At 39.9% G+C, this 24878-nt stretch overlaps 2 protein-coding genes across 3 annotated transcripts in view; one reads left to right on the forward strand and one right to left on the reverse strand.

The window, feature by feature from the left end:
* LOC145995261 (uncharacterized) overlaps positions 1–24878 on the reverse strand; it is a 383578-nt gene that overhangs the window by 160765 nt on the left and 197935 nt on the right. The window lies entirely within an intron of this gene.
* On the forward strand, positions 6728–7543 carry LOC145995354 (uncharacterized). Its single transcript, XM_083131962.1, is given in 3 exon segments — positions 6728–7011; positions 7013–7187; positions 7241–7543. Coding segments are annotated over 3 exon segments (762 nt in total).

A 24878-nucleotide genomic window follows, 5' to 3' on the forward strand; every position in this document is an offset into this window, starting at 1 on the left:
TTCTTATGCTGACAGACTAATCGGGGCTGCAGCTACAGGTTAAAGTGGGAACCGAATCACTATGTGCCTCCACATATCGAAACCGAACTAAACTTTTTACAAATTTTTCGTCATGAACGAATGTAATTGGGAAATCATTAGTGCTTTCTTCTTCTTTCTTTAAAAATATATTAACAGCCATTAGAAGACCTGAGTTATGTTTAAGAATTAGCGGGAGGGGTTCATGTCGACACTTTTTTGGTGCTACGTATGAAAAAAGGGTCGGTGGGGATTAAGACTGATTGATTTATTTCTTTTGTCGCTTTTCTGCCACTATTGGCTAACCACGAAGATGAAGATGAGTGACGATGTGGTGAAATTGATGAAGGGAAAAAACTTAAAAAACACCCATTCCCAGGTGGCCGGGAATCGAACCCGTGTCCTTGGCGACGTAGTGTGCTCTGCTAACCACTCCTCCACGTATGTGGTCAGTGTGGGTTAAGAGTTTGACATGCGAGTCTGAAATTTCGATGAACGCGTGCATGACTATCTGCTCCCTTATCCCCTCGCGCGCACACAACACACCACGCTGATGCATTCACACACCTGATAATTTCATAGCTATCACGGCGCGGGCATTGGTATCGCTCACGCTCTCAAGTAAAGCAAGCGTATTGCGTATTGACTTGCAACTTATGCCTCAAGGACGTGCACCTTACAGTAGTTCGATAAGAACCTGTCTCTGTTGCTACAATCAGCGTTGGCTGTCTTGAGACCTTAACCGTGGTTTTTCGTTTAGCCGAGGCTCGGTTCGTGAGGGGAAGGCAACGTAGTACTTGATGAGGCGAGTGTACTATACATCCTGACAAAAGTTTGAAGGATGAGTACAATTAACCCCTGTACTCCTCAGTTCCTGCGACACTGGGTAGTTAGGAAATTGGGAGTCAAACAACAGTGAAAAATGAAATCCCTTTATTTTCTTGTGAATAAGTTTACAAATCAAAGGCAGGGGAGGCATATTCAATTCATGGAGTCTTTTGGTTCACCATTAAAGTTCAAAATTGATAAATTAACATGTACAGTCATCAGCAATAAAAGCGAGACATCTATATCCTAAATTAAGGTGGTGTTACGTGTGTTCCTAACTCTACGACAATATGGGAAGTTCGTTCATCGCAACTCACACCACCACGGAGAGAAACTAGTATTTCCGGATACAGGTACTGTATCTTATATTTCGTAAAGCTTCGTTGGCTGATTTCTTGTCATACTTTACGCCGCAATGATTGCAACAGGTACCAATTCCATTCATAACTAATGGTCAACAAAAACATTCGTTTTAAGGTTCTTGACATTTCTTATACAATATTTTATGATATGTAATTTCAATTTCTTTCTTTCATTTGATTTTTACCTTATTTATTATATCATAAGTAAAAATTTTATCTTATTGTTTTATGTCTTATTTCCTTTAAGAATCTACTTACATCTTTCATATCCTGAGTCAGGAAATCCAGTTAACTGTTCTTACCCTTTAATTGGCGCCATCTATTGTTAGTTTTAGTAAACGTTTACCTCTTACATTAATCAAAAAATTTCGTAACACGTAAGTTACTTTACAAAATTAAACAGACTTCAAGAAAGTAAAATTGTGTGCCGTATCCGTTCATGTTAATATTCGTCCGTGAAACATCCTGTATGCTTATTCCTCGCCTATTTCCACTAGCGTCATTAATTTCCAAATCCCTTTCAGTGCCACTTTCAGTTCAGGCGTGAATCCACTTCAGTACATCTCTTCGTCTTCCCAAATTGATTTAATATCTCCGCTCAAGTGTTTCTCCCATTTTGCACATATCTCAATCCTCACTAATTGCACATCCTCTCTCAAATTCATGATCGCTCTTCGAAATCAAGTCATCTCGAACACGAGCACAAGAGGTTCTGCAAATTTCATTTCGTTATTAGAAGCAATGAATATACGTGATATTAAGAACAACAAGCAAGCATGTACGAAGAACGGGTCATAAAAGTTTCCTGCAAATATACAGGGTGTTCATAAAGTCCCGGTACTTATAAAAAACCATAGCTCTGAAACTACATGCATGATTGCAAAATGAGCTACGACTCTCCATATTTATATGCCATACACCTCAATGTGCGCCCCTCTAGTTGCTCTCAGAACATCAAGGCGGTAATCCACTTCTGCCCATACACGCCCCAGCATATCACCAGTAACAGTTAGGATACTCTCCGTTATTCTTCTTCGAGGAGTAGCAACATCTGGAACAAGAGTGCTGTAAACACAATCTTTGACATACCCCCATAAGAAGAAATCCAAGGGTGTGATATCAGGAGAGCACGGTGGCCAGGGAATACTTCCATCACGGCCTATCCACCTGCCAAGGAAATGCCTATCCAGAAGACCTTGAACATCCTTGGACCAATGAGGGGGTGCCCCATCTTGTTGAAAAATTATGGTTGGCTGGAATTCCTCCAACTGAGGAAGAAGGTACTGTTCAAGCATGTCGTAGTCAATGTTACTGGTAATGGTACCAGAACTTTATGACCACCCTGTACTTCCAACGCCAGGAAATAAGGTTGTATCTGGAAGGTTGGTCTGAGTAGGAAGGTACTCACTCACAAGTGGGGTCACAATCAAAATGGAAATACAGGTCTATACTCTGTCCCGGGAATCTCTGAAGCAAAATTTCGTTAGGAGGGGAAGGGGGATATGGACCTCTTCTTTCCCAAATACTTGGGTATACATTTTACCATAGCTATAATGGTCACATCTTCAGCTGGCGGCTAGGAAACAGCGAATCAGCGATCACATGACTTTTCTTCGACTGACATCGGACATTTTTGAAACACAAGGCACCGAACGCTGTTAGCGGGACGAAACAAATGAGCGTCGGATTCACCACATGTTGTCAAACGTACTGTAAAGCGAGAGAGTTCCCTGACAACGATATCGTAAGCACCAGAAATGACGGGAGTTAATGGTACAACTGCACACGTGGTCCTGCAGAAATAAGTTTCCGGAACGACTACCCACAGGTCGGTATGCAACTGGCAAAAACAAACGTACGCTTACCAATGTTGCTACGGGAGGGCGATGTTACCCCTACAGCTTTCACTTCACAAGTGAGTTTGTCGACCTCATCAAGACACGCCCCCCCCCCCCCGAAGACGATTGGGGGCCAGAAAGAGCCATGAAGGTCAGCCGCCAGCTGGAAATGGAACTGGGCTGAAAATGAGAGGAACTTGCAACTTTTTCGTTGAGTAATAGCTAAAAGTGTATATATGGGTGTCAAGCACTAAGCAGGGTTCTTGGAAAAGAGGATTTAAAGTATTAATAATTTTCACAAATTCGTTTTATTGGAGGGTTAGGAGTTATCACTTACTAAAACAGGGTGTCTACCAGTCAAGAAAGTCAAAAAAAGGCACGAAATTATGCTTTTCGTCAAGAATGTTTGCTATTTTTACAGTATAGTAAACTTACATTGTTAATAAAATTGCAGCTATATTTGGAAATCTAAAATTGTATTTAGTTTTGGTTAAGATTTGTTCACTTTTGTCTTAATTGATTGGTTGAATTAAAATTTTTGGGTGCGTCGGTACATCAGGCCATTTTGCACCCTTCAATCAATGCGGGGAAGATCCGCTTATCGAAAACCCTTACCTCAAATTTAAAAAGTTAAAAAAGGGTGTAAAAAACCCCTCAAGGTTAAAAAATGCAGGTTGTCAATGGACCTACATTGGACAACAAGACATTAAAAAAGGTAAGGATAGTATAAAACTAGCTCAGAAACAGTGGAAGAGGCCTGCTCTTCTCAAAAACCTAAAAACATTTGTTAAAGCACTGTAATCGTCTCCCAACATAGAAGACAAATCGTTGGGACGGTTAAAACACTGAGCTGATTAAAATCTGCACATTCGAGAAGAATGTGCCCAACACTTAAAACAACGTTGCAAGTATGGCACAACGGAGGGTCCAGTCCTTGCAGCAAGTGACAATGTGAGAGACCGCTGTGTCCTATTTGGAGCCGCGTTAAAATTACTTCTTCTCCACGGGAGGGAAGAGACGAGGAACGCCAAGCATCAGTGATGGGCTTGATAGCTCGCAGCTTGTTCCTCCGTATGACATCCTACTTGGCCTGCTACGTGTGAAGAACCGAACAACTAAAAACATTCTGCAGAGATGGCCTAAGGTGGACGAGAACGTCGCCGTCTGCATCAGCAGACTTAGCAGCAGCATCGGCTGCTTCGTTGCCCTGCATGCCCACGTGACTAAGGATACAACAGAAGAAAACTTCAGCTCTGGCACACAAGGCTAGCCGTCGAAAGATACGCTGCACTACAGGATGTCTGGATTTGGATGGTCTCACTCTCTGAAGCACACTGGTGGAATCTGCACAAAAGGACTTTCTGCAGGGAGTTAATATCAGCGAAGTCCGATGCCTTGAGGACTGCACACAGTTCTGCCGTGTAGACTGAACAAGCAGGATATAGGACGAAACTGTAGCTTTGAGAGTCCACAACAAAGGCACATCCCACTGATTCTGGAGATTTGGACCATCCGTGTAAAACACATAAAAATTTGGATGCTGAGTTCAAAGCTCTAAAACCCTGTTGGTATTCTACCATTGGTGTTTCTGCCTTTGGGATGGCAGTAAGAGACAAGTCGATAGAAGGTGCAGGAAACTCCCAAGTTGGGAGAGGCGGTAAGAGTGGAGAGACGCCAGGCAGATTACTATCAACACCAAGTGCTGACAGGATTTCGTCTGCAGGAACACTGTGGCACGAGGATGTAGCCGGTACAAAGCCAGCATTCTGTCGTCAATACGGTGTCATATGACGGATGCGAGGGCATCGAGCAAAAATTGAGGAAGTAAATCAGGACAAGCCGCTGTCTTCGACGAGACAGCGAAGGCTCGTATGTCTCGATATATAAACTGGCGACGGGGCTGGTACGGAGAGCGCCGGTATATACCCAAATACCAACATGCTGTACTGTGTCTAGGACGCGAAGCCGAAAAGGACGGCCGGACGAATACGCAACGCATCCATAATCCAGCTTCGACCTGATAAGTGAACGACATAGGTGAAGTAGTACTGTCTTATCAGCACCCCAAGATGTATGTGCTAAAACTCGTAAAAGGTTGAGACAAGAGAACTTTGACTGGTGAAGGTGAGGTTGCCAGCTTAATTTCTTATCGAAAATGAGGCCTAGAAACCGGACTTCATTCACAAAGCGTGGGCGGTTTCCCCATGTACAGGTCAGGATCAAGATGGCACGTACGTTGCCGTCAAAAATGAACGCACACGAATTTCTCGGATGAAAAGTTGAAACCAGTTTGGGAGGACCACTCAACCAAACGGTTTATAGTCAGTTGGAGTTGACGGGTGACTGACGCGATATTACGTGAGCGGCAAAGATAGACAGGTCGTCCACATAGAGGAGTAAGTTTGTCATAACACTGTTTACTATGATGGCAAACAGATTCACGCTCAAAACGCTACCCTGATGGACACCGTTCTCTTGTAGATAAGAGTCTGATGAGGAGTTCCCAACACGTACGCGGAAGTAGCGATCGGATAGAAGTTCTGGATAAAATACTCCATGTGGTCACGGACACCCCACGTAAGAATTATATTCTTGTTTACTTGATGTTTTGTAAAAATGTTAAATAAAGTAATGTGGCCATTCCCTATCCAGGATGAAATCTGAAACATTAATTTGTACATGCATAATTAAACAAGTCTAAATCTCTTGTTAAAGTACAGCTTCAATTTTCATCCTAACCATCCTTGTGGTAGAGGTTTATCATTGAATAAAAATATCTATTATCTTAATTTTCAACTATACGTAAGCAGGGGGCGATTTAATAAATGTTAAGAATAAAAAGTCAAGAAAAAGGAAAGAAAGGCGAGGAAAAAAACATGAAAAGTAAAGAATTTTGGATTTGTTATTTTGGTAGACACCCTGTAAAAACAGAGTGTAATTTGTACATTATTTTTCATTTTCTCATAATTTTGAGGAGGGACCACTGCCCCGTAACCACCCCCACGATCTTCCCTGATCGCAGCACTTCCTACGAAATGCAATTACGTACTCTACACGCGGATTACATCGTAACCAAGGGGTACAGAGATCGCAGACGCAATGTCACATGTCATCGGGCAAATTACTCCCGTTGTTAACCTCTGAGGATTAACCGCTCCCCCCTTTGCTCTTCGCTCTATTGAATCTTGCTCGCTTGGCTGGTTTGCATAGAAAGGGACTGCATAGTATGCACGTCATACAGCGTGCCTAAATTGACAGCTTCCATCAGAGCGATGCTTTGTCCAAATGTTCCCGCCAATTTGCTCGCAATGCAGCGGGGGAAACAGGGAAATCCCTTTTCGTGACCAGTAGAATCGTTGTTCTAATTAACTGTAAGAAGTGAAGAAATCAGAAAAGAAATAGGTAAGTATTTAAATAATTTGTCCCAATGATGGACACTCCATATACACAGTAGTGCGCGCTATCCCTATCTAGGAGGGGGTGGTGAGTCAGATTTTACTGAATATTTTTGTTAACGTAGTGTGAAAATAAATATAGTGTCATACATATTGGCATAATACATATACAGGGTGCATAGGCTATTTGAGGACACCACATTTTCAATGTATAAAAACCTTATATGTTATTAATGTGTCGTTTTTGTTGCAGATATAGGATGACTGAACCTATATTAACACAAAAATGAAAAGAAGCACTGTGATTGTAGCCTTACATGCAAAACCCAAGGATTTAGAAATTGCTAAGTTCCTGAATGTTGCCAGATCATTTGTCCATAAAGTTCGGAAAGAGTTGGAAGCCTACGGTTGGAATGTTTCAAGAGTTTTAAAGCGAAAAAGGCATTCTCGACGTTCTGACATTATCAGGACACCAGAATGTGTCAGAAAGGTTCAGGAAATTGTCAATGATACTCCCGGAAAGTCAATGAGGGCCATTGCAAAGGAACTCAAGGTGTCAGAGGGCACAGTTCGAAGATATTCGATACAAGTCGTATGCGATGAGGAACGGTCAATTAATGTCTGCAAAAACAAAAGAGATTCCTCTGATCCGTGCAAAACGGTTACTCACCAAAGTCAAAATCCCTGAGGAACATTGCATGCTGTGGTTTTTCTCTGATGAGAAAAACTTTCATCAAGACCAAAAGGTCAATCGCCGAAATGACAGATGGTTATGTAAGGATCCTTCTGAAGTTCCCAGAGTTATGCATACCAAGTTTCCAGCAACTGTGTGAGTAACGAAGGACACGTCATGCCACCCCACTTCTTTCCACAGGGTTTTCGAGTTATTGCTACAGCCTACATTGAGGTTCTGCAGAGTGTTGGTAAGCCCTGGATAGACATTGTACGCAATGTCAGGCTGTACGTATTTCAACAGGACTATGCTCCTCCTCATAAGATTCACATTACTCAAAAATGGATGTCAGACAATCTCCATGACCATGTCACACCAAACTTGTGGCCACCTAACTCTCTAGATCTTAATCCCTTGGACTATGTGTAGAGAGTTGTTGAAAGAGAGACTAATAAACATCCACACAACATTAAATAATCATTAAAGGCAGCCATTGTCAAGGTGATGTCGGAAATAAACGAAGACCACTTGATTCAGGTCTGTCAACGCTTTCGGTCCCGTCTCGAGAAAGTTATTAAGGCTGAAGGCGATTTTATAGAATAAACCTATTCAGAGGCTTTTGTTTCTCATGTGTGCCAATTTGCATGAAAATATATTTGATTTTGGACGAGATCTGTTTTTTTTCAAAACTTACGTAAATGTCCTCAAATAGCCTATGCACCCTGTATACTTGATATATGAAGATGTGAATGGGTGTTTTGAAGCACCCCCGCTTCCCCTCTCTTGAAAAAAGTGCTTACCACTGATTTGTCCTAGAAATTTCAAAAAGAAATGGTTGTCAAATACAGCCGACGAGATTTTCATTTTACAGACAAGAATAAAACATAACATGTGTAAAAAGTATTTCTTTTAAATTTTGTTTTGTCGGAAGAAATGAGAGAAAAGATATAACAGAGGAAATTGAAACTTGGAGAGAATAAACTACAAACAAGATGTCATGTGCAAAGAAGAAGACATTCTGAGAGGAAGAAGGAAAAATACTGGAAAATCAGAAAAAAATTAGTAAAGGGAGGGATAAATATAAAAATTAAAAGAATAAGAATAATATAGGATGGATTGATTGATTTGTTTACTTGACATCACTTTTATGCCACTTTTGGCTAACCGCAAAGATTAGATGAATGGTGATGTGAAATTGATGAAAGGACAGTCAAAGATACATGAATAGGGCAACACGCAATATAACAGAGGATTACACTGGCTGCGAGTCCTGATGCCAGAGCCTAGTTTCTCTGCAAGAATGCAGTCCACAGTATACTACGTGGAAGATATTGAAATTTGGATGTTTTCGAAAAAGTCATTCCTAAATATATAAGAGAAGAATAACAAGAACAATGGAGGATGTACAAAGGTGCACACCAGAAGGAGAAAAACAATGTATTATTCATGATGTATTCCTTCTTCCATGCCAGGGGTCCCGGGTTCGAATCCTGGCCTGGATCTTTGTGAGTGTCCATTCATTAATTTTTAATCATATCACCACTCATCCTAATCTTCGCAAATTAGCTAAAAGTGGTACAAAAAGCGAAGCAAAGTAAAGCAATTCAACAACATTCCTTCTTCCATTGTATACCACGAAACAATTTAAGAAATGCTCTCCCCCCCTCTCTCTCTCTCTCTTTCTCTTTCTGTGTGTGTGTGTGTGTGTGCGGGGGAGGGGCATTCTAGTAATAAGTGATATGTAAAGAGAATTTCCAATATCCTTCATTAATTTATTCATTAGCCATAATTACTGAAGAAATATGTTTTGTACATCTTATCAGCGGTATCAACAACATTGAGATGCTTCAGGAGGAAGAAGTTTGTGACCATATTTGGAAGTTTAATGTTCAACCCGCTCATATTTCTTGATTGCCCGAAACTTTTTCCGTCCTACATAGATTCATCAGGTTTTCTTTTACGAGGTGCTGAAACCTTCCCCTAATATCTTCCTATTTATCTTTCGTTGTTTATATTCTCAACCCTTCGTATAATTTTAGTTCTACCTTATTTACTGTGCTCTCAAATAGCTATTATCATTACTTCCTTATTACCCCTCCTTTCTATTTTACCTTCGCTGTTAACCTAGCGATGACGTTAACTTTAACGACAACAATTAGAAGTTGTTACATATGGATTGCATTATCCTGTATCTCGAGTAGCTGAGAAACGCTGAGGCGACATGAGGGTTCTTCCACGCAGAAGCTCATATGCACACGAGGTCCCACGACGCATCCATTGTTTATGATGCGTGAGCATGTTAAATGATGTAGGACGCATAAAGTGCTCCCCCAGCGACTTTCCACAAAGAACCCTTCTTGTAAAGTTGGGAGAAACAGAAGATAAATTAATGCAAAGTTCACTTATAAATTTATGAACTCTTAAACCCTAAAAGAGGGGAAGGATCCGGCCAGACAGTAAATAACCAAAGCTTTCGGAGGATGCTTTTAACCTTCCCGGTTTCAATCCATCCCCTGCTTCTTCCATCCGCGTCCATTATCATCTCTTCCTTCCTTTCTTCGCAGCTCCCTTCCCACTCATATGGAATTTCCCCCAAAGGTCGCTTTGTCCCTCGAAAATCTACCCTAAGTGGATTTCTCCACTGTTTACCCCTCACACGCTGTCAATCTTTCTGTGTCCCCTCATCACCAATCAGTCTCCCCCCTTCTATTACTTTCAGATTCGTCTGTCTTCGCCTTTTCCTTACGCTCCCTTCCCTCTCTCCTTTTGTCTATATGCCCTGTGTCTCTTGTCTCTCTTCCAGGCAGTTCCGACAAACACCTGTCACTTTGTGCTTCATTGCGCACAAGTGGATGGAGTCTTCGAGAAACAAGATTCGATTGTTCCAGAGGCTTGGCACGCCCTCAGAAATGTTTCTATAGAAACCACGAAATACTATACTCATATTGTGTAAGAGAAAGTGAAAACCTAGAGCGGTCGGTTATTGTTCTTCAGGTCTTCCTGCATATCTCTCGTACGTTTCCATCTCAGAGTATATTATTTTCTTCTACAGGATAGAAATTCATATTTTTTACTCTATATATGTGTTGAGAATATTTATTCTCTTGATAGAGGTTTGCAGAGTTTTTAATACTTTCCTCACCTGGATAGAAATTTTGGAGAAGACATATTTTTTCTTGTGCATAAATATTTCGAGCGACCGTGTTATTTTGTTCTCCTCTGTCAACTCCCATTGCCAATATAGCCACGCATTTGACAGAAACAGACATTCACCATTCACCTGAGCTCCAATACATCAGGCATGGAATATATGCCAATGACACAATAGTGATCTACAAGAGATATTATGAAATCCATCCACACTGTTACGACCTTACTTATTTTGTAACTTTGCAATGCAGTGTTAAAAAGAAAAATTGATATAGTGTTACCTCAAGTCATTGTTAATGTCCGTGATACTACATGTTGTGATGCAAATATGAACGCGCCAATCAAGGTGTTGTTGAACTAATGTATTCACCTTTCTGTAACTATCAAATGAAGACAGCTCGCTTAAGACAACGAGCATTTATTATGATGTAAATATAGATTTGCCAATCAAAGATTATCCATGTTGAATGAACTAACCTAATTGTAATTAAATAATGGCGGAACATTTAAATTTGTATATTTCCAAAATGTAAGATTTTATCAACGTTAAAGAAATAATTGTTAACTCAAATGAATATGTAAACTTTCTTTGTAAATTATTAATTGCCAAACTATGTATTTTTCAAATATCTTTCTGTTGTAATTTAGAGTATTGTAATAAGAAATTACCTAAAGACAGGTGTTCGAGGCTGGAACTTCGGGTATAAATACGAAGGAGTTCGGTCCGTAAGGAGGTCTGTTCTGGTGTCAGTCTAGGTAGAAGTGAATAGGTGCAAGCCGCTCTTCTTTAAAGACCTAGACTGGCCAAATAGGAACGGTCTAGTCTAGGAAGAAGTGAATAGGTGTATGCCGCTCTTCTGTAAAACCTAGGTTAGCCGAATGGGATATAAGTTCCAATTTAGGAAGAAGTGAATAGGTGCAAGCCGCTCTTCTGTAAAAACCTAAATTGGCAATCTCGGGTGATAACTCCAAGTCTAGGAAGAAGTGAATAGGTGAATGCTGCTCTTCTGTAAAACCCTAGGTTTGGGCCACCCTAGTCTGACCTTTCAAGAAAGTTCGAAATTATCTATTAACCATTAATCTCCAAGTTCCAGTTGCGAGTTACCTAACCACTGGCTGTAAACACTCAAGCAGTAAATAAACTTTTCATTAAAACTTCACGACGTTGGTTGGATTTGTCCTGCACCTACCCTGAAGATAGGTTTCAGTGTAGACCCTTAGAGACTCCATGCTCCCGACTATAGGAGTAAAGGGTGAGGAAAGTTGCTAGGAACGTAACAGATCCTTTTTGGCGCCCATCGTGATGGCCACGACAGTTTAGAACTTCAACCACCGACGTTGGAGGCTCGACAATTGAAGAATCCAGCCAGACGACTATTACGGAAGAGGTCCTCGTTAGAAGCGAAGTTGCAGTAGCGCCGTAGAAGCTGAAAAATCCTGACCGCTGCAGTAGAAGAAGATGACCAACGACGAGTAGAAGATTCCTATAAGAAGCAATAACTGAAAGACTTCATTAGTTTGAAAAAGATTCTTCAAGAAAAAGGACTTACATTTTAAAAGTGTGAAAACTCAAATATTAGTATTTAGTCATGTCAAAAAGGTATTTAAGGGGGGAACAAAGAAAATTAACCATGGTGACCTTCAAGTGCTGCTCTGATGACTCCAAGTCCGAAGAAGGAACAGTCAAATGTCAAGAATGCGAGTGTTTTTTCCACTTGAGTTGTTTGAATATGGATGCCACGAATGAAGATGTTGATAGAACTAGTTTTAAATGCCAAGGTTGTCAAAACAAATCTGAATCTGCGAACCAAATTATAGATTTATTGAAAACGTGGAGACAAGAAGATGAAGAGAAAAGACAGAAAGATGAAGAGGAGAGACAGAAAGATGAAGAGAAGAGACAGAAAGAAAGACAAGAAGATGAAGAGAAGAGACGGAAAGAAAGACAAGAAGATGAAGAGAAGAGACGGAAAGAAAGACAAGAAGATGAAGAGAAGAGACGGAAAGAAAGACAAGAAGATGAAGAGAAAAGACAGAAAGAAAGACAAGAAGATGAAGAGAAGAGACGGAAAGAAAGAGAAGAAGATAGTAAAAAGATGAGAGAATTAATAGAGGAAGTAAGATTAGAGTGTAAGATCAATAAGAATGAGTTACAAAAGACTGTAGAGGAATGCCAAAAGGGATTGAGGACCGAAATGGAAGAATTTAAACAAGTGACGAGTCAAGAAGTGAAAGATCAGATAGAAGCAACCCAGAAAGCTTTATTGGAAGAAATAGATGAAGAAAAAAGTCAGAGGAAATCAAAAGAAACTGAATTAACAAGCTTATTTGAAAGTTTAAGGCTTGAAACTACCAAGAGCTTGATGGAAGAAAAACAGCAAAGAAGAAAGGAAATGGAAGACGAAATAAAGGAAGTACAATGGCAATTTCACAAAACTTCTAGTGAAATAGATTCTTTAGCGATGAAATTAGAACGCCTACCTTTGAGTGTTAATTCAGTAGACCAAAATCAGAGGATTCACTCTGCCAATTTGGCCACTCCTATCGCTAGTGTATCTAAGAGGAGGTATACTGAAAGAAGTAACCTCTCATCCTCTAGTGCTACGTCCGACGAAGGTTCGGAGTTGAATAGAAGCCGACGCTCAAAGAAAATGAAGCGGTCACAAGAATTCTTAAATCACCTTTCGGAAGAAGAGACTAACAACAAAGTTAGGAAATCCAAGTGTCAGAATTTTAGACTGGCAGATATAAAAGCCTTAGAGAAGTTTTCTGGAGAAATAAATTCAGTCTCGGCCGAACGATACATCGAAAGTTTAAAGACCTATCTAGATATAATGCAAGTTTCAGAATTTTACAGGTTGAAAATTTTACCTTCCTTAATGACAGGAAAGGCCAAATCCTGGTTTATAGCAAATGAAAGGAAGTGGAAGAGTTTTGATCAGTTCTGTTATGCATTTCGAAAGCAGTATGCTTCCTTAGAGGCTAAACAACGAGAAATGCAGCTGTTGAGGAATAAGAAATTTCAGAGGTCCCTTGGATTAACGTTAGAAGAATACTGCTGGGAAGTCTATGGAAACTACTGCAATCTGGTGGAAGTAGTAAATCAGGGTGAAGTCTTGCATTTGATAATCAGCCAACTTCCGGTGAAAGTTCGACAACTAGTATTGACTCGAGATCCAAAAACCATGGAACAACTAGCAAATTATCTTAGTCGATATGAAGCTTCCGAACAACTGGAGATAAGTAGGGGAGATAACTCCAAGGTGGAAGACAGAAGGCCGTTTCAACCCAGAGTTAGGCAGACTAATATAGTCTCGTCTAGGTTTAACAACGAAAGTGAAGGAGCGACCAGAACACCTCAGAATCCTAATAGGAACTATAATAGAAACCAGAGGGGTTACCAAGGGCGGAATTTCTATAGCAACGGCAATAGAAGTCAACCATATAGACGACCATGGAACCAATCCCGTTTCCCCAACAACCACTTCAATAGAAATTCTAATACAAAGGAAATCTCCTGCCAAACTGAAGAAGTCCCGACTGAGTTAAATCCTGTCGCTCCAGCTTGGGAAGGTTCAATGCTCCCAAATCAAAATTTAAACCAACCCTCGTTGTAAATGAAGCTCTCTCATTTACAACGGAAGGGAAAACTGCATCGGAGAAAAATGAGAGTACCGACAATTTCCTCACCGAAGATTTTTTAGAAGTATTGCATTTAGAATTAGAAATCGAAAATGAGGAATGGGAAAAAATAGAAGAACCTGAACCTAGGGGAATATTGTTGTCCAAGAAACCAGAAATTATCGCCCAAATTTTAGGATTAAAAATTAAGTGCACTATAGATACAGGGAGTGAATGCACTATAATGAAATATAAAATTTGGCTTAAGTTACGGGACAGGTTACCCGGACTTAAACTTCAGAAATGTCCCGGAGTGAAACTACGAGATTTTACTGGAAAGGAAAGTTCTAGAATAGTAGGATGTAGAAGAATTCACTTTGAAATTGGGGGATGTGTATTTGAAGATTTGGTCTATGTAAGTCGGAATTTAGATGCTGACTTATTGATGGGCTACCCATTTTTGGAGAAATATCAAGCAAATTTAGATACAAAAAACCAAAGACTGTATTTAATGAAAGAAGGACTGCTGGTGGAAGAAGAATTATTAGGAAGAAATACCTTGACGGGAAAAAATACGTCGGACTTTGAAAACAGTATTAGTCAAGTAATCATTGATGCCTGGATGGCCAATGAAGAAGAAATAACACAGAAAGCCTATTCTCCTGAGATACTCAACTTTAAAAGGAGACGAAGGAAAGATCAAATGGGAAACCAACTTGTTCCTGGCCTCATATAAACCAAGAACTCAGAAAAAGAAAGGCGAGCAAAGCGGATATATTTTGAACATCGGAGATTTAGTGTTAAAAAGAAATCGTAAACTGAGTTCGGCACCAAACAAAGAAATCGCCAAATTTTTCGAATATTTCCTAGGTCCCTATGAAATAATAGAAATCGGGAATAATGTGGCTTTGCTAAGGGATCCCTGGACGAAGGAAGTTTTAGGAAAGGAGAATTTCCACAACCTTAAAAAAATTAATTGTTCAGCCGAACGTAGAAAGGAATTGCTGGAGAAGTGGAGCTCAAGCCGAGGAGGACTGGAACCTAGAAAAACAGAAATTTAATAATAGTGCAGAACCTGAATGAAAAGAAAGACCTTATAAACTGATCACAGGGAACCGAGGATGTTTCCATAAGCCGAGTAAGCGTTATTGCTTGGTAAGCCAAGGAAGGGCTACCAGGGGGAAAAGGTTGATTCCCTTACTCTTCGAGGATAGAAGAGAAATTGCTGTAACAATTTAAAGGAAGAAATTGTTATTTTAAAAGGCTGAGTCCTCATAGCGTTAGCAAAAATGGCTTAAATTGTAAACGTTTATACGAGAGGTCAAATAATAAGGAAGAGTGAGAAACTCTAGAATTAAAAGGTTCTACTGAGAAAAAGAGAGATCAATAATTATTACATAAAGGTCTAGGTCTGGCTCGAAATTCTTTAAAAAGCGAGATTATGATAAACGGTCAAGCATTACGTATCAAGATTGTTAGAGAACTAACATGGCTGAACGACAGAGCTCTGCTATTCAGATACCCAAAGAGTTAAGCTTAGCAGAACAACAAATTGTGGAGGAGTTCGACAAGTCCTACAAACAGTGGTTTCAACAATCCAACGCTTGGACTTCTGACAATGAAAGATTAGAGGGATATTTAGAGGATCTTACCAAAAGTTTTACCTCAATATTGATCCAAACTAGGCGAAAGGAAAACGAACGACTACAGGATACCTTTAGGAAGATCGAAGCTGAGCAGAGGCAGCATAGGGCTGAACTAAGAGACATACTAAACAAATTTTCCTCTAGTATTGAGGCAGTCTCTAAGGAAGTTGGGAACGACAAAAACGTTAACAAACTAACCTGTGATGAGCTAGTGGACGACCTTCCTGTTGAAGCTTTGATAACCCTAGTGCGCAAGGAGTTAGTAAACGTTCCTGAACTAATTAATGACCATTTTTATGACGATCAACCTGCCCCGCTAGTTACCAGTCCCCTGAAGGAAGACAAGGTTCCTAAAAAGGATGTCCCTGATTGGCAAGGATGGTTCCTGGAGCTAAGCCCGGAAGTGAAAAGGAACAAGAAGATTTTCCTCCAACTCTTGGCAAAGAAACTAAAGTTAAGTCGGAATGGTGCCAAGCGAGAAATTAAGAAATTGTTTAGTTGGAACGGGATGCGGTTTATTTTAAAGAAAACCTAATTAAAGAAAAAATGGTGATTACTGAAATAGCTTATAACTGAACATCACCTTTACAGGAAATAATTAATCAAGCAACAAATTCTTGTTTAACTAAATGTGTGTAACCTTGATATGTTGTATTTGTTTGTTAATTCTTTAAAAACTGTTGTGTTGAATTGAAAAAAAATATATATAATAAAAAAAGAAAGCTGTTTAAAAAGTTGTGATCAAATATTATCGTTTGAGAATTGTATGATATGTTGATTTAACAGTTTAAAATTTGAATATAAAATTGTATTTAAGAAATGTACTTAATTGAAATCTAACCATATAATTTCTAGTGTTGTGTTATAAATGTTGATAAAGCATTAATATTTGGGAAACAATATGATTATTAGTTGTACTGAACTAATCATTTAATTTGAAATAATAAACTCAATTGGTGTATATATAAAAAAAAATGTATAAGAAAGGCAAAGAGTTTAGAGAAAGAAAAATTTGTTTCACTTTCGTTTCTCAAATTTTCCTTTAAACTACAGAGGGGGGAACCTGTTACGACCTTACTTATTTTGTAACTTTGCAATGCAGTGTTAAAAAGAAAAATTGATATAGTGTTACCTCAAGTCATTGTTAATGTCCGTGATACTACATGTTGTGATGCAAATATGAACGCGCCAATCAAGGTGTTGTTGAACTAATGTATTCACCTTTCTGTAACTATCAAATGAAGACAGCTCGCTTAAGACAACGAGCATTTATTATGATGTAAATATAGATTTGCCAATCAAAGATTATCCATGTTGAATGAACTAACCTAATTGTAATTAAATAATGGCGGAACATTTAAATTTGTATATTTCCAAAATGTAAGATTTTATCAACGTTAAAGAAATAATTGTTAACTCAAATGAATATGTAAACTTTCTTTGTAAATTATTAATTGCCAAACTATGTATTTTTCAAATATCTTTCTGTTGTAATTTAGAGTATTGTAATAAGAAATTACCTAAAGACAGGTGTTCGAGGCTGGAACTTCGGGTATAAATACGAAGGAGTTCGGTCCGTAAGGAGGTCTGTTCTGGTGTCAGTCTAGGTAGAAGTGAATAGGTGCAAGCCGCTCTTCTTTAAAGACCTAGACTGGCCAAATAGGAACGGTCTAGTCTAGGAAGAAGTGAATAGGTGTATGCCGCTCTTCTGTAAAACCTAGGTTAGCCGAATGGGATATAAGTTCCAATTTAGGAAGAAGTGAATAGGTGCAAGCCGCTCTTCTGTAAAAACCTAAATTGGCAATCTCGGGTGATAACTCCGAGTCTAGGAAGAAGTGAATAGGTGAATGCCGCTCTTCTGTAAAACCCTAGGTTTGGGCCACCCTAGTCTGACCTTTCAAGAAAGTTCGAAATTATCTATTAACCATTAATCTCCAAGTTCCAGTTGCGAGTTACCTAACCACTGGCTGTAAACACTCAAGCAGTAAATAAACTTTTCATTAAAACTTCACGACGTTGGTTGGATTTGTCCTGCACCTACCCTGAAGATAGGTTTCAGTGTAGACCCTTAGAGACTCCATGCTCCCGACTATAGGAGTAAAGGGTGAGGAAAGTTGCTAGGAACGTAACAACACCAAACTAAAATTTTTCATGGAAAATGAACAGAATGGAGCCATAATTTTTTTGGACCTCGCCATTAAGAAATGTGGCAACGAATTTGTTACGACGGTATATAGAAAACCGGAAGCTCTATCCAACCATCCTCCGAAACAGAAAGCAAATGTATGTCTTAACGTCTTTACTGTTCATGGAAGACGATCTCCAAGAATAAATAGTCACCATCGTGGACATGGGATTTGCGAGTGGTACGCTGGACACCAACATGGTGGAGTGTCAGAGGTTCAAATCCGAAAGATAGACACAGAGGACAAATTAAGTGGATTCACTACCTTCTCCTACCACCTTTCATCACTCCCTGGCCAAAATTTTCCGACCTTTCAATGTTACCCTACCACATAAATCTACGAGTATTAGCAGAAAAGGTGGAAGGCCCAGGAAGCGAAACGATACTTCCTTGGTACACTGGATAACTTGGGAGTGTACGCAGAGGCGCAATTGAATCTTCGTCTGGATCAACACCTGAATCCATTGTTGTCGCTAGATTTTTTTGTATGAAGGTCAGGCCAACGAGTAATAATAATAACAATCTTACATCTGTCCCTATTCTGGGCAAGATCAATCCAATCTTTTCCAGGCTTGCCGATTTCCTTTAGGTTCATCTCAACGTTATCCCTCCACCCTCGTCTTGGCCTTCCTACTGGTCTCTTACAATCAGGTTTCCCAACAAGAATGCTGTAAACTCTTATTTCCTCTCGCATTACATTGGCAGATCTATCCGATCCATTAACGAATGCATTCAACAGCTAAAAACCTCAACCAACCACGGTGTTGCACAACACATAATATAGAACAACCGCCGAAACGCCAAAGTGTCCACCAAACATATAGCACACATCCTAATTGACATAAACATCAAAGAACACGTCATTATGCACTGCTCCCATGAACTAACCATTGATAATGGATAAGCACACTACATTTGGCTTCCTCTACTTGAACAAGTAAACAGACAATCCATCAACAACAGCGCACTTAGTCATCGGCGTAGGAATGCAGACCGGAAGTCCGCCAAGCAGATAACTACGAGTCTCGATGTGGATTGTAGCGCTGATCACAGAAATTAATCGAACCGAAAAGAAACAGCTTCGTGGATACGTGAGTACAATGCGTGCTCTGTTAATATGTTTCTGCATCTAAAGTTTCCCGTAACATGAAAAGCTATTATACAAAAGTATTAAACTGATGATTTAAATCGTTGTGATATATGTGTCAAACTAGCGGAGGGAAAAAAAACTTTCTCATCTCCGCTTCAGATTGCAGACGTCAAGGCATCAGTTGTCTGTTGCTGATAAACCCCCGTTTGTAGCTGTTAATACCAGTTTGATATTTCTCTTATCAGCTCTCTTTCTTCGGCGAAAGATCCACAAATAAAGAGAGGGAAGGCAAGATGAAGGATTCCTCCTGACAAGTGTTTGGCCTCCATATCAGCCAGAGTCCGAAAGAGTTCGGTCGCTGCAAATTGGAACGAAGCAAAGAAACATTAATCTTCCTTGTCTGCGAGAACAGACCTTTTCTTCTTCTCTCCCGCGCAACAACATACGGTGCTGCCCTCCAGCGTAGACTACGGGAAGCAAGAAAGCTACTGATGCAGCCTTAATTTCTCCTTTGACGAGGATACAAATCTTCCATTTTTCTCTTTCCTTCCTTCTTGCACAGGCTTTTATTTTTTCCATTCTTCTCAGTTTCCTGAAGCCTGCCAAGGGATAAACTCCACAAAAGTTTGGACGATCTGGCAGTAAAGATATATATTTATTTATAGATGACATTGTTTATTTAAATGCCATAATTTCTAAAAGTTGGAAACAGACTTATTAATCAAAATAATTATAGATAAATTTACAAAAATGAAAAGATTAATGATTGGATGTTCCACGTATGTAAATAAGATAGAACTCTGTTTACGACATTTGGAGAGAACGTGAAACAATTGTCTGGTGTATGGCGGAGATGTGTTATATTATTGTGCTGCATACACCAAAAACGTTTTCGATACTTTCAGAATGAATGACACATATCGGCATGGGCAACAAAGTAGTACTTTTATCTAGAAAAATTAGCAAACAACTACTGAGTTTATTTATCTAGGAAAAGTATCAAAGTCAATATGATATCTTTCTTCAATCTTCAATCTGGTCTTTCGACGACTGAGACAGAGAGAGAAAAAGAGAGAGAGAGAGAGAGGGGGGGAAGAGAAAGAAAGAAAGAGAGGGAGAGAGAAAGAGAAGGAAAAAGTGTGTGTGTGTGTGTGTGTGTGTGTGTGTGTGTGTGTGTGTGTGTGTGTGTGTGTGTGTGTGTGTGTGTGTGTGTGTGTAAAACCATGCCTTGTTTCGTGTTATGTTTAGGATACTTTTCAATTTCAAACATCATCTTTTATCTGAATATGCGCACTGTTAACTTGGATGCCGTTCACTTCTCTGGAAGTTTATTAGGAATATTTGTGTATTACTATGGAATTCCTCCGAAAATATCAAGAACGGCAAATTGTGTGTGGTGTGTGTGTATCAATCGCCATGTTAGGCAAATTTCAGTCATATATTTGAATTTATATTATTCGTATACTTTCAAGTTAATAACTTGGATTAAATTACTTATATTTGTTTTCATATTTCATAAATATATTTATGTTTTATCTTATGTTATTATACTATTAGCGTATTTTTGCAACATCAATTCATATTTTATAGGCTAATAATTATCCCAAATAATATATGCAACATTTTCATTACTTGTCAAATCCAAGATGGCTAGGATTATTTCTATCTTTCACGAAGTTGTTGTTTAAGAACATGTTAAATACATATCTTCTTAATATCGATTTTTGTTCAACAATGTACAAGATCAAAGTAATTTAGTCTTCGTTATAACTCCGTAAACTAAATCTTTATTTGATCATTTTATGTGCAAGGCCAAATTTGAATTACTTTATAAAATCAGTTCGTTATTTGCTGTTCTAGTTTAATATTATAACATTATAGCAAAGCAATTCTCCCTCGCTCTCAATAAAATAACGTTTTCCTATTGGCTGTTTATGTTAGGAGTGGGGAATGACGCTTCGTGTATATGGCGACGTCAAAAGTTCCACGTTGGCGTTCTCAATTGTTTGCCAACCACAATTACGCTTACTATCGCTAATTAAATGATCAGTCATATAAATTATCAGTTTTTCTTGTGTTGTTTTTATGTTATGAGTTGCTAGCATTGTAAGAAAGAATCTGTTAAGCTATGCCTCACGCTTGAGGTTAAGCAGCTGAGGTCTTGCTGTTAACGGTGAAGGCGGTGCGTGGATTCTGTCGTGATAAATAAGTTACTGCCTACAAGCGAGCAGAACCCAACACATTGTATTTTTAACTTGTGCGAGAATGTATGTAACGCGCTATCCTTGATTAAAGTTATTTTGGACACTTTAAAATATTTTATTTGCGGTGACGTGTTGCAATTTGGTGGTTACCTTTCTGGAGGAATGGGATCGTCTTAATCCCGATCCCTGGGTGAGAACTCATGCTTCCTACTGACTAGTGTAGCAAGGAGCGGTGTGTTGCCAATTCGTGGCTCCCTACCCTGGAGTTGCGATTGTGGTGAGACGTTGCTTGTTGGAGAAGCCTACTCTACAACGTCAGATAAAGGATGCGCAATAAAGATGCGCTATAAATTTCTGGGACAGTGCCAAGAACAATAAACTGTGGGTATAAGAGAAGCCTGCTCTACGACGTCAGATGCGCAATTAAGATGCGCTATGAATTCTTGCTAACGTAAGAATTAAGAGTGGTGTCAAGGTTCGACTTACTTCGATTGAGCATAAATAAGACTGCTATGGATGTTTTTAAAACAGTGCAACTATGATACTATCTAACGCACATTGAGATTGTGTTACTACGTAGGCAGATGAATCACAGGAAAGATGAATTATATAACAAGACTGTGAATTGCCTGACAGAAGTTATTACAAACCAGCAAGCATACATCACCGAGAACTGCTGCGAATGAATAAAATGAAGGATCACCTTGACAAATCAAACCCATCGCAGGCAGAGAGATTGAGAAAAAAATCCCGTCTCTGCAGCAATTTTCGCCTCCATTCAAAAGAGCTTTTTCCGTCGCAATTCCAGCGTCCACATCACCCCATTCCAGGCGCTGTTAGCTTTGAGATTTATCTCCCAATGTACGAGAACTTCTGTCTCCGAGTTGGACATCGCTGACCATCAGTCCGTTCCTTTCCCCTCCTCCTCGTGCGGCCTCTTTTATTCCCGCCGACTTCTTACGTCACGAGCACGTTTGTCACGTGCCACGTCGTAGTAATTGCGTTCCAAGGCCCCTCCCCCCTCTCTCTGAGAAGACAATCCTCGAAAAGTTGGGATATCGATTTTTGCCGGAGACTATCTCCCCGCTCCGCCTTATCTCCTCTCTCTCCGTTTCTTCCTCATCTTTCTCACCCTGTCATCAGCATCAGTTGGCGAGGAACACGTCTTCGTTTTATTTGCTCGCAGAATGCGCCAATAACTCCCCCCCTGAATCCCCCCTGCTCCGCCGCCGACCGCTCGTACAATACACGCCTCCTCAGAAATCATGGGTTCGCACATGCCTAAAGCCCGGAGATCATCTTTTTAGCTTTGAGCTTCGGAGACACGTCCTCTGCGATTGACACTTTCTGCGCTGTTCGGGGCTTTCAATGCGTCGTGTCCTGCGGTAGAGAAACATACAAGAAAAGAGGGAAAAATCAATATCGAGAACGTGTTTCTTCGGACAGCAGCACTCCTCTCTTGTTGCATCGCCCTATGCATGCCCTCTTTGTTTCGTATCTGCAATTTGAATTCAAAGCAGTGATTTCCAAATATTTTTGGTTCAGTGCCGCCAACTTATTTGGGCTCGAATCCCACCCAACAAATTACGTATTATTATTGGTTACAGCACACTTTAGTATAATTTCAATATGAGAAAGATTTCTTAAAATGGTAATTAAACTAACGTACTCTGTTGTAGAGTTGTACGTACAAGTATTGGTCGACACACTTCGGGCCTCCCTGATAGCGAAGTGGTGACGTTGTTGCCTTGTAATCAAGAGGTCGCGGGTTATATAACCTGTGGAGACACCTACACTTTAAACTATAGATCCAGACCCGATTAGCCTTCTATGTATAAAGTGGACTTAAAACAAAAACAATATTTTTTTAAGGGAGCTGAAATTCTAAGAGTGGATGTTACATAGTTGCTTTCTAGATAGAGGCGGGATATACTATTAAATATTGTGTAATTACCATTTATAATCTTAGTTTAAAAAGTTGTTCAAAGACGAAAAAGATAATTTGGGGTCATTTTAAGGGGAGTTTTCCCGGCTTCTTTAATGCTATTATTTCAAAATTTCTCAAAATTTTGTAAGGCGCTGTAGCCCTATCAACTGCCCCCCTTGCGTACGCCAGTGGCTGGACAAAATAGAAAAGAGAAATAGAAAAGAGATTATGAATGTGTGGACAGGCTGATAGCACGCGGAGTAATGGAGAAAAGGAGATTGAGCATGGAAGAAAAATTTTAGTACTCAAAGAAATAACCAACAAGAGAGAGAGCAAAGGAGACTTAAAGATTCTAAGACACGGGATGGAAGACGAAAATCTACAAAAAGAAAAACAGCAAGAAAGGACGAAATTAATAAGTTAGTAATATTTCCATATTCCAGGGGCCACTCACGTACACAGACAAATTTGCACAATTAAAAAAAGAATCAATGTCACTCAAAATTAAGTCGTAACCACGCCATTGTTCCTTAATGTGATTAGGTTATAATTGAACTATAATGAAAGACGTAGGACTACATGTTCTAGATTTGTTGACTGATATCCTATAAATGACTTTTACGCCAATTGATATTTCAAATCGTGAAACTGGCTAGACATCAAACCAGCCGCTTCATGAAATTTCAATCAGTTCTCATTGTGTGAATATTGACATCCTCCCTCATGTCGCCAGCTGTATGGTGAGAGGAGATTAATTAATTTCGTGGGATGGAGCAGATGTTCTCAATTGAAGTTCCGTATTTAAAAATGCGAGAAATTAGTAATACATTTTAGTGTGAACAAGTGCAGTGAATTTTGGCATATTTCGTCGCTTCTGTTTGTCTCTAACTTAATTTTAACGGTGAAGGTTGATGGTAAATTAAGTAGACGACGGAACATGAATATGAAATGTCCTTGTGTTACCCAGGATTCGAACCTAGAATCCTGGGTTCGTAGCTCGCTACACGATAGGCCAGAAGATTTATATGATGCAGTTCCGCAACTAATTGGTCTGTGGCCTGTTGGCTGTTTCTGCCAAAAGTAAGTTTAATTTGGTTTATTTTACTTCGTATTTCTGCCACTTTTGGCAAATTGCAAATATGAGGATGAGTGATATTATGGAATTGACGAAGGGACATCCACAAATAACTTCACGGGATTCGAACCCAAACGTATGTTTGATGCAAACTTAGCGAATGGCCGTGTTGTTGCACGACCCCTTCCAAAGGGCAAGTAAATTATAATTTTAATGGGTTATTCAAGCTCTTAAAGGGCAAATCATTTTCCTCTAGTCGTCTGAATTACCTTTCTCAGTTGCCTTCCCCTAACTTCATCTGTGAATGTGGCAATCAACAGCTCAAATTTCCCTCTCCAAGGGAAGGACAGCTCTGGTTGGCAGAGAACTAAGCACGTGCTGTCTCCAGCGCTCCTGTCACTGGGTGGAAGCGCTCACGTGATGGCCGACAAGATCTTCCAGCAGACGACAGACCACCTGGTGGCCGGAAGATAAACTTCTGAGGTAGAACAACGTAGTCGGAAAACTTGCTGGACGAGAGCAAGTCGATAACTCATTGGAACCCATACATAGCATTAAAGGTCTATTCAGTTCTTACGGCGGGCACTCTCGAAGCTTGCAAGGGATGTGGGGAGCGGGGAAGTGACCAATCCAACGCGTTAGGAAACTCAGCAGCCAGTAGAACGAGGTACACGTAGTGCTTCATACCGCCGCGTCGTAACTATCGGCGCCACCGCTGTTGTCTGGTTGGTCTACGGCGTAATCCCCGCTCCAGACTTTCCTTGCCAGAATGAGGACCGGCCGCCGTAAGAGTGGAAAAGACCTATAGCTTACAACGAATGTCTTTTCCGAAATTCGAACGAAAGAGTCATTCTAACTACTAGACG

The sequence above is a fragment of the Lepisma saccharinum genome, chromosome 11, assembly GCF_977018435.1.
Source record: "Lepisma saccharinum chromosome 11, izLepSacc3.1, whole genome shotgun sequence".
NCBI classification, from domain to species: Eukaryota; Metazoa; Arthropoda; class Insecta; order Zygentoma; family Lepismatidae; genus Lepisma; species Lepisma saccharinum.